Here is a 12,253-nt window from a genome sequence, read left to right as displayed (position 1 = left end):
AGGACACAGCCCATGTAGTTGATGCTACACACAACAGATTGATTACTCCCTTTTAATTACTCCCCTTTGTCTTGGAAATCGTTCTAGGCTTGTGCTCTTTTCCCTTCTGAGAACTGAATCCCTGAGCAACTGTTAAATGACTGCCTAAAAAAGTGACTTGTGATGGAAAGAAGAGTCATATGTGGAGATGAGAAAAAGAAAACAGAACCAAACCTGGCTAGCTGTTGGCCGCTTTTTGGGGTCCCACTGCAGCATGTCTCTCATAAGCTGCACTGCTTCGCTGCTAGCGTTAGGTATGAGGGTTTTCAGGTTGTTAGGTACACACTGAGGCCAGCGAAAATTCATGGAGGATGAAAGTTGGTAGCCTTCGGGCCAGTCATTCTGGAAGAATGAGATTTCCAAGCACAAAGTAAGTTCAAGTGTAAAATATCATAATGCCTAAATATACTAGCATATATTCTCCAGTCAGGAATAGACTACATCCAGCTATTCTAGAAGGTTTTAAGGATTTCACTAGAAATTTTCACCTCAGAACTCCAGTGGGAGGTCAGTCTTGCTTTATATCTGATCATGACAGAGGTATAAAGGTGACCATTTGCCATGATTCCAATTTTTATCCTCTTAAGGCATAGTTTTATACGCAATAGGCAAAAGATAAGGAAACGTCAATGTCAAAATAAATCACAGTCTGATGACTTTGTTTGCTGTTCAGCACTCTATTTCTCCTCCTCTATACTTCATTTTTTCTAGTATAATACTTATATAAATATAATACTTATGTATAAAGCATAAAGTAAAGGTAAATTGATTATTATTAATTGTAGAATACCTCTACTATTATTGCAGTGTGGAATGTCTCTGTACCCACCTTCTTTGGTGTCCCCAACACCTGGCAAATTTTGAATATAGTATCAATTTCACTGGCACCTGGGAAGAGCGGCCTCAGCGTGTAAACTTCTGCCATTATACAACCAACAGCCCAAATATCTATTGGAGAACTATAGCTGGTGGATCTCAGTAGGACTTCAGGAGCCCTGTACCTGTAAGAGTGAGGGGAAAAAAAGTAGAGAAACAAATCCCAACAATAAAAAAAAAGTCAAACACAGTCATACACAAAACCATTCTGCTATTCTTTTCTGTTAATAGAGAATATCCCTTAAAAGCTCCTATAAGACTTTTTTTTTTCCTAGAACAAAGATTTAAAACCTACATAAGCTCTTCTAAGTTCTCTTCTGCCTTCCTGACATGTAGCATTTCTAGCATGTACCACCTGTGTTAACAGGTCCCTCTCAGTTCTTGTTCTGGTGTCATCTGCAAACTGTCTTGCACTAACTGAAGCTTTTTGAATTACGCCAAACTTAAACAGAAGTTTGACAAAGAGGAGGAGTCAAAAGTGGCATTATATTCTGCACTAATTTTATACTACTTATCTAAAGGCTTGATTATAAGACCTGCAGATTCACGCAATATAAACTAGTACTTGCACTTACCATCTCGTGGATACGTAATCGGTGTAAGGAGGTCTAGATCGGATTTCTCGGGCTAAGCCAAAGTCTGCTATTTTTACAAGTTCTGGTCCCATGCACAGGAGGTTTTCAGGTTTCAAGTCTCTGTGAAAGAACCCTAAAATTCAAATGAAATATTGATGTGCATTGTGATGCCACACCCAGCTGTTCCTTTTATTTCCCACCTGGATTGTTTTGATTTAAGTCTTACAGCTGAAGCTTGAATAGCGGAACATGGAGTTCTGAGTCTGATATGGTCGGCAGAGCTAGTCTGTATAATGCTTGCTCACTCAGACTCTGAAGAACAGGATAAACGAATCAACTATTTTATAATAATTCAGACCATTTAGTTAGGTAGCTATCTTTCAAGTGTCACTTCCTTAAAATGAAAAACAAACAAACTAACACCATTTAATATTAGTTTTATTCTAATTAGACTAGCAATTGTGCAATGAAACTAACAAAAACATTTACCAAAAAGATATTTTAAACAATAGAAATTAAAATATAAGGTGGTTTTTCTGTACTTTGAAGGCTTTTTTGTTTTGTTTTTTTTTGGTAATCTGAGAACTTAACTCAGCAAGCACTGAACTACTCGTCGCCATATCATACAGCAGTTCTGAGTTTTTTTTTTTTGGTATTCTGGTAGGTTGTGATGCATTTGACAATCAGTAAAAATAATGGTGGTTTAGATGTTTTTTTAGGACTCTGACAGCTGACCAACAACATTGTACATGACTGTATTTAGCAGATCTAATTGCAGAGGGCAGTAAAACATGGTGATGAAGGTGTCTTAATCATTAAGATTTTTTTTTTTTGAGTGAGAATAAGATTTTTTATTATTATCAGTTAAGCAGGTCTTGTTACTACTAGCTAATACACCAGCTTTAGCTTTTACCGTCATTCTAAAAATTAAGTGCAAAGCCACGCAATGAAAGCTGTTTGTTACTCAGATTTTATTAAGACTATCTTACAGAGAATGTGCATTTTATACAGACACCTTTGTGTAACCTGGGAATAAAGCAGAGAATAACATTTATTTTATGCTCAACCTCAGAAGACCTCTAAGTCTATCAAGAATATGGCCATTAACATCAGGTAAGTTTTACAGGTAGCCAGTTGCCAGTTTGAGAATGTAGAAATCTACAGAAAAGAAATGAAGCAAACCTCCAAGTTGAAACATCAGGCAGCTATAAAACACAGATACCTGCTTTCTATTTTCAGTAACCTGAATTTCTAGTTTAGTGCCATTCTTTTGACCAATTCCTCTAATACAGTTATTACTATTCACTAAAACAAACAAACAAAAACCTTACACAGACACTATCTTGCTCTAATTCAAAATGTTTAGAGGTAAAACACAGCTTACCATGTTTATGGATAAATGCAAGTCCTTGCAGGATCTGATACATAATGTTCCTAACTGTAGACTCAGGAAACAGTTTGTTTCTGTAGGATAAAAAAAAAAAAAAAAAGGAGGAAATAGACATCAATGATTAAGTTCACACATTAGCTTATGCTGTCTTTATGAACCAAAGGTAAAAGGTAACAATGACAATAAAACTACTAGCTATATTTTAAGCACTTTCAGGTAGTTTATTGCTCCAAGAAAACTTGCTCAGTATTTGTATTACAGCCATATTATTTTATGTTAAGACTATATGTGACAGTGAATTTAAAAAAAAATAAAATTGGCCAACCAAACCTTAACATGAACAGGTTATCAGGCACATTCCTCAAGACAACAAGAGTTCACGTTAATTCAGTAATTCTTCCAGCCTCTCCTCAAAGCATATTGAAATTATACTTTTCAATTTCCCTTGCTATTATCTAACAGCTGATGTGCTACTTCTTCTGCTATTTGAAAAAATAAGTCTAATCTCCTACCGGTGAAAACAAGAGGCACTTCTCATAATATTTAGACAAGATCAGCCATAGGAGGCTTTTTAATGATGGCCCCTTTTATCAAGAGAAGATTAAACAACCCTGGACCAGCTGCCTCTGCATATGCCAAAACATGGTTGAGATGGTTTGGGGGAAGGGGAGGTCCAAAAAAAATAATAATATTTAAACAGAAAGGACCTAATAGGGAATAAAGAAGGCGGCCTGGGCCTTATTCAATTCCTGAGCTTGCTTCCTCGAAAAAACGGATCACCACATATTTTGGAAGTGAAATCACCTATTACAGTCAGCTGTTCATAACTTCTTGTTTATTTTTTATATTACAGCAGAAAAAGAACCAAATTTCCTCTACAGTTCCTTCAAGCAAGGCTGGCAATTTTAACTAAGACTTAAGGAAATAAACCAAATTCTTAAAGGCCTGATTTATGCGATACCTAACCAGTCTGAGGCCTAGCTAAACTGGAGAGAATGTGTTGCATACCTTTATAGACATTTGCCCTTTTCGTTTTCATAAGGAGGTAGAATATATTAAGCATTTCTAAGAATTTTATCATAATTCCTAGAGATAATTGGTTTATGAGATACTAGAATTATTTTCTAGTTCATTATTCCATTTCATTAAAAAAAATCAGCATCTACATACACGTGCACAATTTAGTGACAGTTGTTTTATACCTGTGCATGCATATTAAGTATTTCTACTCTTAAAAACGCATTTTATAAAGTATTTATGAAGCATTCACAGAGATATAACAATAATCTTACTTGGCTAAATGAAGCAAAATCACTGTCCTCCCACAGGCTTTCTACAGCCCATAGGAAGAAAATGACTTGTTCAGAATTTCAAAGTATGGACCTATTTTACCCCAGCTTATACTCTGGAGGATCCTATCGTGGCCAAAGGCTAAAATTAGGACTTTATTAATGCTCCAGCAAATATCAAAAAGAGGTAGATTTTCCTGAGAAGACTGACAGATAAAATTGGTATTCTCTGGACATGCCAGAACAAATTTCAAGAAAAACAAACAGGCAAAAAATTCCTAGAAGCAATTCCCAATTTGATCCCTCACAATTACTACACTTGTTTATTTATTTGAGGAAGCCCATCGGAAGGGGTGGTAATACCTGCCTCTAATAGAAAAAGTGTTGCCAGCTGGAGTACTTCCCTAGAAATAAAAAGTTCTATATTTAATGCCTCCTCAGCCTGAGGGATGTTAAAAATTCACTGTTCCTAACTCTCAGAAGAGTGCCCTACTTATCTGTCAGGCTAATCTGAGGAGGGACACTAGGAACTCTCATTAAACTGTTTGGAATATGCTCAAAGGTGAAAGCCACAGCTCCTGCTGTAACAGCAGTTTAAGCCACAGTGATCGAAGCCTAAGCAAATGATCCAAAGTCCCTTGAAAAGTAACAGGGATGTTAAAAGTAAGCAGAACGAGCACATTACACAATTTGGAGTGGGTGATGCTGTTACATACCTTTCTTTCATTAACTGATAAAGATTTTCCTTCATGTATTCAAACACAAAGTACAGATGATCATTTTCCCTGATAACTTCTTTCAGCTTTACTACATTGGCATGGTTTAGTTTTTTCAAAGACTAGAAGGAGAAAATACAAACAGGATTTTAAAAGGGGCTTACTCTAACAGAAAGAAAAAGACTGGTTCACTGATGCAGAAAGACTTGGCTTCAAAACTTTAGCATTTTAAACAATCACATGGCTGTGAGAATAAAGACCAGATTTGCAAATATTGGCTGCTACATAAACCCTGGAAATTCTTGTTTTTCTTCATCCTTCCTTCTTTTTACATTTTCTGCTCCACATTCCTTCTTGTAGCAACACAACTGTAGTGCAAGAAAAGTGACCTAGGTTTTCATTTGCAACAGTAACAGCAAAGCCTAGAAATTAAGGGAGAGCCTTAAAAGATCTCCTTAAAGCTTTGTTAATGTCTGAATTTCATGCTATGTCTCCAAACCAATTATCCAGAAAAAAACAACTGCATGTACAAAGGTTACTGCTGAGTGAAGGGCATGTGTTCTCAAGCTCTGCAAAACACACTGATCAGCTGCAGGTTTTGTGACATGAAAGCTGTCCCACTCACTCATTCACCACCCACTGAAAGGAAGCAGCAGCTCCATACAACCAAATTTTTTATTTTTATTTTTTTGTAAGACTACAGAATTTTGAAAAGACTACAGACACCCTGTTCAAATGCAAAGCCAGGGAAGAGGACTGTATGGACACATTCCACAGCAAATTTTGGGGAGACTTTTTGATGAAAGGGGTAGAAAGAATTTGGTGTTACTCAAAAATGTAACCGGGTTCTTTAATGTTTAAGTCAGCCATTGAATGAAGCAAGTACCTTAACCTCTCGAAGGTTCATGCATTCCTCCCAGGAATAAAACTTTCTCTTCATTCTACAATGGTACAGGGAAAAATAATTAATATGTGGTCAACATCAGCTACAATCTTAGATCCAGAAGTCTCATTACAGCTTAGCAACTCAGTTTCTTCATCTAAATATAAGGTGTTATTTCCTTTGTCACAGAACTTTACATCACTAGACAAAGTAGGCTCTAGTAGAATTTTAAAACACCACTCTCACACAGGATTGCCTTATTTTGCATATGCATCTTTCTGCAAAGATGTTAGACCTTTCAACACATCAGGGCATGCTATTTTTCTTTCATGTATACAGTGTGATGAAGCAGAATCCAACTGTAAGAAGAACAAGGGCAACAACAGTTACGACCAAGTCAGACTAAGTTTTGGAACAAATCTACTGAAAACCAAGTTAAATCACATCCCTGGGTCTCCAATTTCATCATATTCTACCTGCTCCTCTCCTCTGTATTTTGATTTCTTTGTAATCTTTAAACATTTCCCCTACATTTTATTTCTTCATTTTACAGTGTTCACTACCTCCCTTGCTAGTTTCATCTATCAAGCAAATTGCTTTTCAAATTTGCCTTGCCTTTCAAGCTTTAACAGAAAGAAACTGTGGCAGATCCTTTGTATCCTAATCCAGAATATAACTGTACAAAGCAGATTTTATTAATAAATCACTACCTATTATTGTAGTAATTTTCCAGTTTGAAATCAGTGCTTAAAAAATGTTAAGTATACTGACATGGTGTTCATTTCTTGAAAGCTTTTACATTTTTTGTTTGCTTAAGCAGTGTTTCTGCAGTTACTGTCTTGTTCTTTCAGCCACCAGTCCACTTCTGTTCTTAATAGTGGGTTGTCATTAGCACGTAAGCAAACAGTTCCATCTTTTGGTTTGTTCTGAACCTCTTGAGTTTCCATCATGTTGCAAAATGAAAATCAGAAGTGTTTCTGATGAGGTTTGGTGCAGGAAAAACATCCCCAGCACAGAGAACTTGTGAAGTTGCTAAAGCCAGCTACTGACTATTCATACAAAGCAACATTGTAGTGAAAGCTCCTTTGACAAGTACATCTCTGGGTCATGGCTGGTATTTCAGAAAAGGATTTCATTGCAATGCAATGTCTCTCACCACAACCAGGACAAATAAGTCATTTACAAACTGAGGTCACTGCTGAAGTGGCAGACAAGGAAGACAAAAATCGAGTGGGCTTCTCAAGCAATTTTAAGAAAAACTTGAGCTGAAATGACCAGTACATAACAGAATATAAAGTTAAAGGCAATTACACTGCAGTATTAACATGAGATTGGAAATTAGACCGTGAAATATATGCTCCATGTAAGCAGCAGGGAAGGGGCTGCAGATTCCCAAACAGCATTGCAGAATACTCTAACTAAAATACACAGCACATGCTTGACAGCATGGAGTAGCTGAGCACTATTATAGTACGCCTACGTGTCTCCTCCTCTCTCGTTTCTGCTGGGGCTTCGGAGGATACCAAGGACTGTTACTGAAGCAGCATGCAGGGCTCAAACAAGCATGCGTGCTGTGGGGAACCTGAAGTGCTTAAACCAGCACGAGCAGGTGATGCAGATCGCAGAATGGAGAAATCCAGACCATGCACCATTAGGTAACACACAAACATACTTACTTTTTAATGGCTATTAGCTCCCCAGATTCAATGCTTCTCCCTAGGAGGACAGAGCCGTAGGTCCCATCACCAAGCTGTCTGATAGTTGTGTACCTATTCATGATGAGGATACTTTAACTGCAAGCGCATTTCAGTCCTTAGTGTCCTGAGTTCTTGTGTTGCTCCTCCGACTGTAACCAGTTCTTTCTGTGGCAGCATAAATACAGAGCACTCAGGACAGTGTCAACAGTTGCAGGAATCATGTTTTCAAGACTTAGCCTTTGGTCTGAAAGCACAGAACATAATCCACTTGATTTCTGCACCCTTCCGAGAGTGCTTGTTTGCAGACTCCATTCTCCTCAGAGAAACAGTCCCTGTAAGCTACAAACAAACACTTGTCTTGGTTTCCCTCCAGAAGCAGTCAGCCTTTACCTGGAGGTAACTGGGTGTGCTCCCCATGTACTCTCTCACGTACAGCTAGAGGCACTTCACAGCGAGGTGGTAGCCAGCCCTAGTGACACATGCTATTACTGAAAGCAGAGGATGAAGTCTCATAGCTTATATTTTAAAATATTATACTCATGTCAGGTAAGGCCAAACACACTTCTGCACAGTAGCCCTCAGCATCAATCAGTCTCTGGTAGTGGATACATCAGATTATCTATCAGACCGTTTGTCCTGACACTGCTCATATGAAATCCAGAACGATAGACATAAATCAAGAAAGTTCTTACTCCCTCATTTAATCTAATTGCTGCTGATATTTTCTAAAATTTATGTTACTTTAGAATAAATGGGATCTATTCTAAGTTAATCATACATTTGGTATAAAATAGAGTTCCCCTGCAATTAGGGTCTGGTCCCTGCTTTCTTTTTTGTCCAGCTCTCAGAGGACAGCAACATTCCTTGCTTGTGACTTTAGCCTTCTGTAACCTGCATTTCAGCGAGACTTGCACATTTTTTGTGGCTTCCTTAACTCTCTCCTCCATCTTGCCTCATTTCACAAGCCAAACAATGATTTTAAAAGCAATGGGACTATACTGTATAAATGTTCTGATATCAGTGCAAAGTCACAACTCTGTGTATAGCAAGATGTTGTGAAGATTGTTTGTTTTCATCTTCTACACCTATCAATCCCATTACAAACAAGCAAAAATTAAGAAATACAATGGCAATACACTTCTTGACAATCTTACACATCACATATAAAAAAGAAACAGCCTGCCTCTGCCTTCCTCAGACATCAGGAAGCGTGTAAAACTGGCAAGAGGAACTGCCCTCTGGCAGTACCAGCATCTCCCCACACTCTACCTCAAGGAACCACAGCTGAGCAGTTTATGTTGGAGACCTAATCCCACTTTTGTACTGCTTGCTGAGGAACACAGAGCCTGCCTGAATGGCACTTTGGGGTACCAGTTTCTGTTTGTGCTTTTCCAGCACAGAATAAAGCTATGTTTAGGCAACACTCAGCATTCAGGTTAGAAAGCTTTGGTTACTCCAGCTGGACAGTGTCTGGATGGTAACTCAGCTCCCAGGCATTTATTCAGATCCTTAGTGCAAATGTCAAACAGCAACAAAGCTTCCAGTGGTCTCCCAGTCTGAAAACGTAGTGCTGGTTAATATCCAAACAGATCATTTTATACAGTAACTTTGAACTAAAACAGATGAGACTCGTGGACTTTTCAGCACATATTCCCCTCACAAAAGGGTTCTGAAACTGTAATCGTAACAGATGTGATACCTTGCAATTTTGTGGACTGTAAAGCTCCCCCGACTCACCATCCACATGTCCCTTTCCTGGGGACTATGACTACAGAGCATCTTTGCCTTATGTTTGACAACCACAGCTAACCAAAACTCATGGGACATTGCGAGCAATAACCTGCAATGGCTGCCATCAATGTCTACCGTTTGTTTGCTGCCTCTTAAATAGGCAAAGTGGTGAACATCACTGCCTTTTCCTCACTGGGGATACGAATTCAAGCCACTGATCTTCACAGAACTTGAAAGAAACTATCTTTTGAATTCCAAAAGCTCTACTGTTGAATGTGATCAAAAGCAGACAAATTAATGGAAATACTGCCGGAGCATACAAGGGAGGCAACGAACCCGTAGAGAAAAAACTGTCCAAAAGTCAAGATTTAAATGAGGTGTGCATGTTAAAATACATACTAGGATGCACTGAAGTTAGCACGACTCTTATGGAAACCCAAATCCGCCCGTATGAAAATCCACTAGGCAAAAGCTTAATGATGTTTTTTTTTTGATTAATTGTATCAGTATTGTTTATTCTTGAGCTTATTAGTGAAACTGGTTTAAAAAAAACAAGCTATTTTCCTTTGCACTATTTACATTCTGTCCTTATCCTCTTCTGCTCTCACCTTAAACTACTGGAATGAACTAAACCTTAGCCTTAAAACTTCACAGAAATGGAGTCCCGCTGAAAAAAACACACAGGTCTTTGACGAACTGTTTGTGGAGCTCTAAATGTCGATGCACAAGCTCTGTATCCTAGTCTAGGTCTGCAGTCCAGACAGATGCACATTGTTTGAGGATGTAAATACAAACTACAAAATCATCTTGGAGTGGAAGAGTTTCACTAATTTAATTTAAAGAAGCCTTTCCCATCTGGACACAGCGGGGTTACCTCTGCAGCTCCCTACTCTCTAGCTAACGGGTCTGAAGCGTTGCTGCACTGTGAACTGAAAGTGAAACTGGCTCCTTTTTCCTGCCCCAGCTGGGAGACACAAGAGCAAACAAGCAACAAGTGGCTTTCCAGATTTGGTCTGCGTGCTGGCAACAATCTCAAGGCGTTACTGGCAGCGCGTGTACAGAAAGGTGTGGTTTAAAGACCCAGGCTTAAATCCACGCGGCCCCTCTGACCTTTGTTAGCAAAGGTGATGAGGTTCCCCATTAAAGGAAAAACTACGTGTAAGCGATGGGGAAGGCTCCATCAGTAACAAGGGGGCCCTCGAGGCTTTACAAAGCCGTCATGACACGAGTCACAGGCTCTCCTTGTGGGCAGGAGGAAGGGAGTGAGGGAGGGCAGGCAGCAGGGCTGCGGGCAGCCAAAGCCTCTCAGGCATCAGGAAGGTTCCTGGCTGCGCCCGAAAAAGGGAGGGCTCTGAGGGGGGACAAGGCAGTCTGCGAGCCCCAGCCAGCAGCCTGAGCAGGGATTAGGGCCCAGCTGGATTTTAGTATAATTACACGAAGATAATCCCCAGGGGACCAGCCTCGCTGCCATCTCTGAGATGAGTTTAAATCGCAAAACAGTGCGGCCACGCAGAACCACGGGACTGCTAACAACCAGCAGGAAGAGAGCTGCTTTCCTGTTACCGCTCAGGCATCCACAGCGCTTTCCCCGGCTGCAATCTTCCTGCTGCTGTGCAGAAGGCCTGATCCTGCCCTTCCTGAGCACCGCAGGCTCCTGCTGGCTCTAGCGGGGTCACGGGAACAGGAGGAGGAGGCACACAAGGGAAACAAAGAACAAAAAAAAAAAAATATGGCCTCAAGCAACCTGACTGCCAGCCCCAACTGTAACAGCTCTGTCCTACCTGCTTTTCACCCTCCTTCATTTGGGTTTTAAAAGTACATCACTATGTTATTTCCCCAGGGCTTGGGGTTTACAAAACAAAGTGAGCTGGGCTTGGAGCTCAGGAGCATGGCACATGCAGCTCCTCCCCTGGGCAGTCTGTTGTGCCAGGGAGTCCTGCAGTGAAGTGCACTCATTTAAGAGGAGGTTTGTTTAAAAAGCCTGAAAGGTCTGGATGCCCAGACCACGCAGCTACATAGAGGCTGATCTTCAGAGCAGTTACATTGCTTAAATTAAAATAATATCTAAAAAGAATAGAAAGGAGTTAAATCTCCTTCTATAGGCATGCATGACGCTCAGTGAAGCCAGCTGGAGCTGGGTGTACTTACTCAAAAGAGATTTCTGCTTTAAGTCATCGCTGTTACATCGCATAAGCATAAATGTGTATTTGTGTCCAACCCCGTGACAGAGCACCCTGCTTTGCTGTTGTTGGAGGCAGGCTTCCCTCACTCCCCGATGCACAGAGACACACCCAGCCAGGAGAAAAGCCTGACAGCTCTGCCTGCAGCCCCAGGCTACAAGCCCCGTTACAGCCAACCCGCTGTAGTGGTACCGAGGATCCCAAAACCTCAGCCAGTCTGCTCCAAAAGCGAGCACTGCCCCTGCTGCTCCAGAGCACCAACCCCACGGGCGTGCCTGCAGGCAGCCGGGGCACTTCTTGCTCTCTTCCCCACGGGTTCAGCGGGTCTGAGCGCTGTGCCCCCTCCCTCATGGCGCCTCCCCGTTACCTGCCAGCAGCGCCCGGCCTGGGCTCTCACCTGCCTGCCCGCTCCACACGCGCATCCCTCACGGCTCCTCATGGGTGAGGACTAACGGCTCACGTGTAAGCTCACACCGGCGGTGTTTTCCTGAAGAAAACAAAGGCTGTTAGGCACGTTTAAAACCCGATTCCCACCCGTTTTTGGAGCACCTCACCGAGCACGCCACGTACACCCCCCGCGCCAAACCTCCTCGCTGAGGCGGGGGCACCACCGCCTTCAGTCCCCTCCCCGCCCTCAGCCAGCCGCTAACGAGCCCGGCCCACTCACCCACCGCCCGGGAAGGGCCTCGGGGCAGGGCAGGGCCCCCGCTGCCGGCCGGCAGCAGCAGCAGGCGCTGGGCCGCGGCGGCCTCGGGCGGGAGCCGGGCCCGGCCCCGGTCCCGGGCCGCTGGCCGAGAAAATGGCGCCGCCCAGCGGGGACGCGGCGCTGCCTCCGGACTACACTTCCCAGCAAGCTCCGCGCCGCGGCCCTCCGTGC

The 12,253-nt window shown here is 41.7% G+C and overlaps 1 protein-coding gene across 7 annotated transcripts in view; it reads right to left on the bottom strand.

Moving 5' to 3' along the window:
• Positions 1–12,191, bottom strand: part of CILK1 (ciliogenesis associated kinase 1) — a 29,550-nt gene extending 17,359 nt beyond the window's left edge. Inside the window, exons 1-9 of one of the 7 annotated variants that reach the window (XM_072036370.1) lie at positions 12,044–12,191; positions 11,744–11,863; positions 7,445–7,630; positions 5,772–5,826; positions 4,886–5,007; positions 2,875–2,954; positions 1,491–1,623; positions 869–1,040; positions 214–381 (exon numbers count right to left, since the gene is read on the bottom strand). In XM_072036370.1, coding sequence (XP_071892471.1) covers positions 214–381; positions 869–1,040; positions 1,491–1,623; positions 2,875–2,954; positions 4,886–5,007; positions 5,772–5,826; positions 7,445–7,545 — 831 coding nt within the window. In that variant the 5' untranslated portion in view covers positions 7,546–7,630; positions 11,744–11,863; positions 12,044–12,191. The other 6 variants (XM_072036365.1, XM_027455108.3, XM_072036366.1 and 3 more) reach the window with 6 other exon arrangements.
• Between the last annotated feature and the right edge of the window lie 62 nt (positions 12,192–12,253).

The sequence above is a fragment of the Anas platyrhynchos genome, chromosome 3 (assembly GCF_047663525.1).
Source record: "Anas platyrhynchos isolate ZD024472 breed Pekin duck chromosome 3, IASCAAS_PekinDuck_T2T, whole genome shotgun sequence".
NCBI classification, from domain to species: Eukaryota; Metazoa; Chordata; class Aves; order Anseriformes; family Anatidae; genus Anas; species Anas platyrhynchos.
The sequence above is the reverse complement of the archived record's forward strand: the minus strand, read 5'-3'. Positions and strand labels throughout refer to the sequence as shown.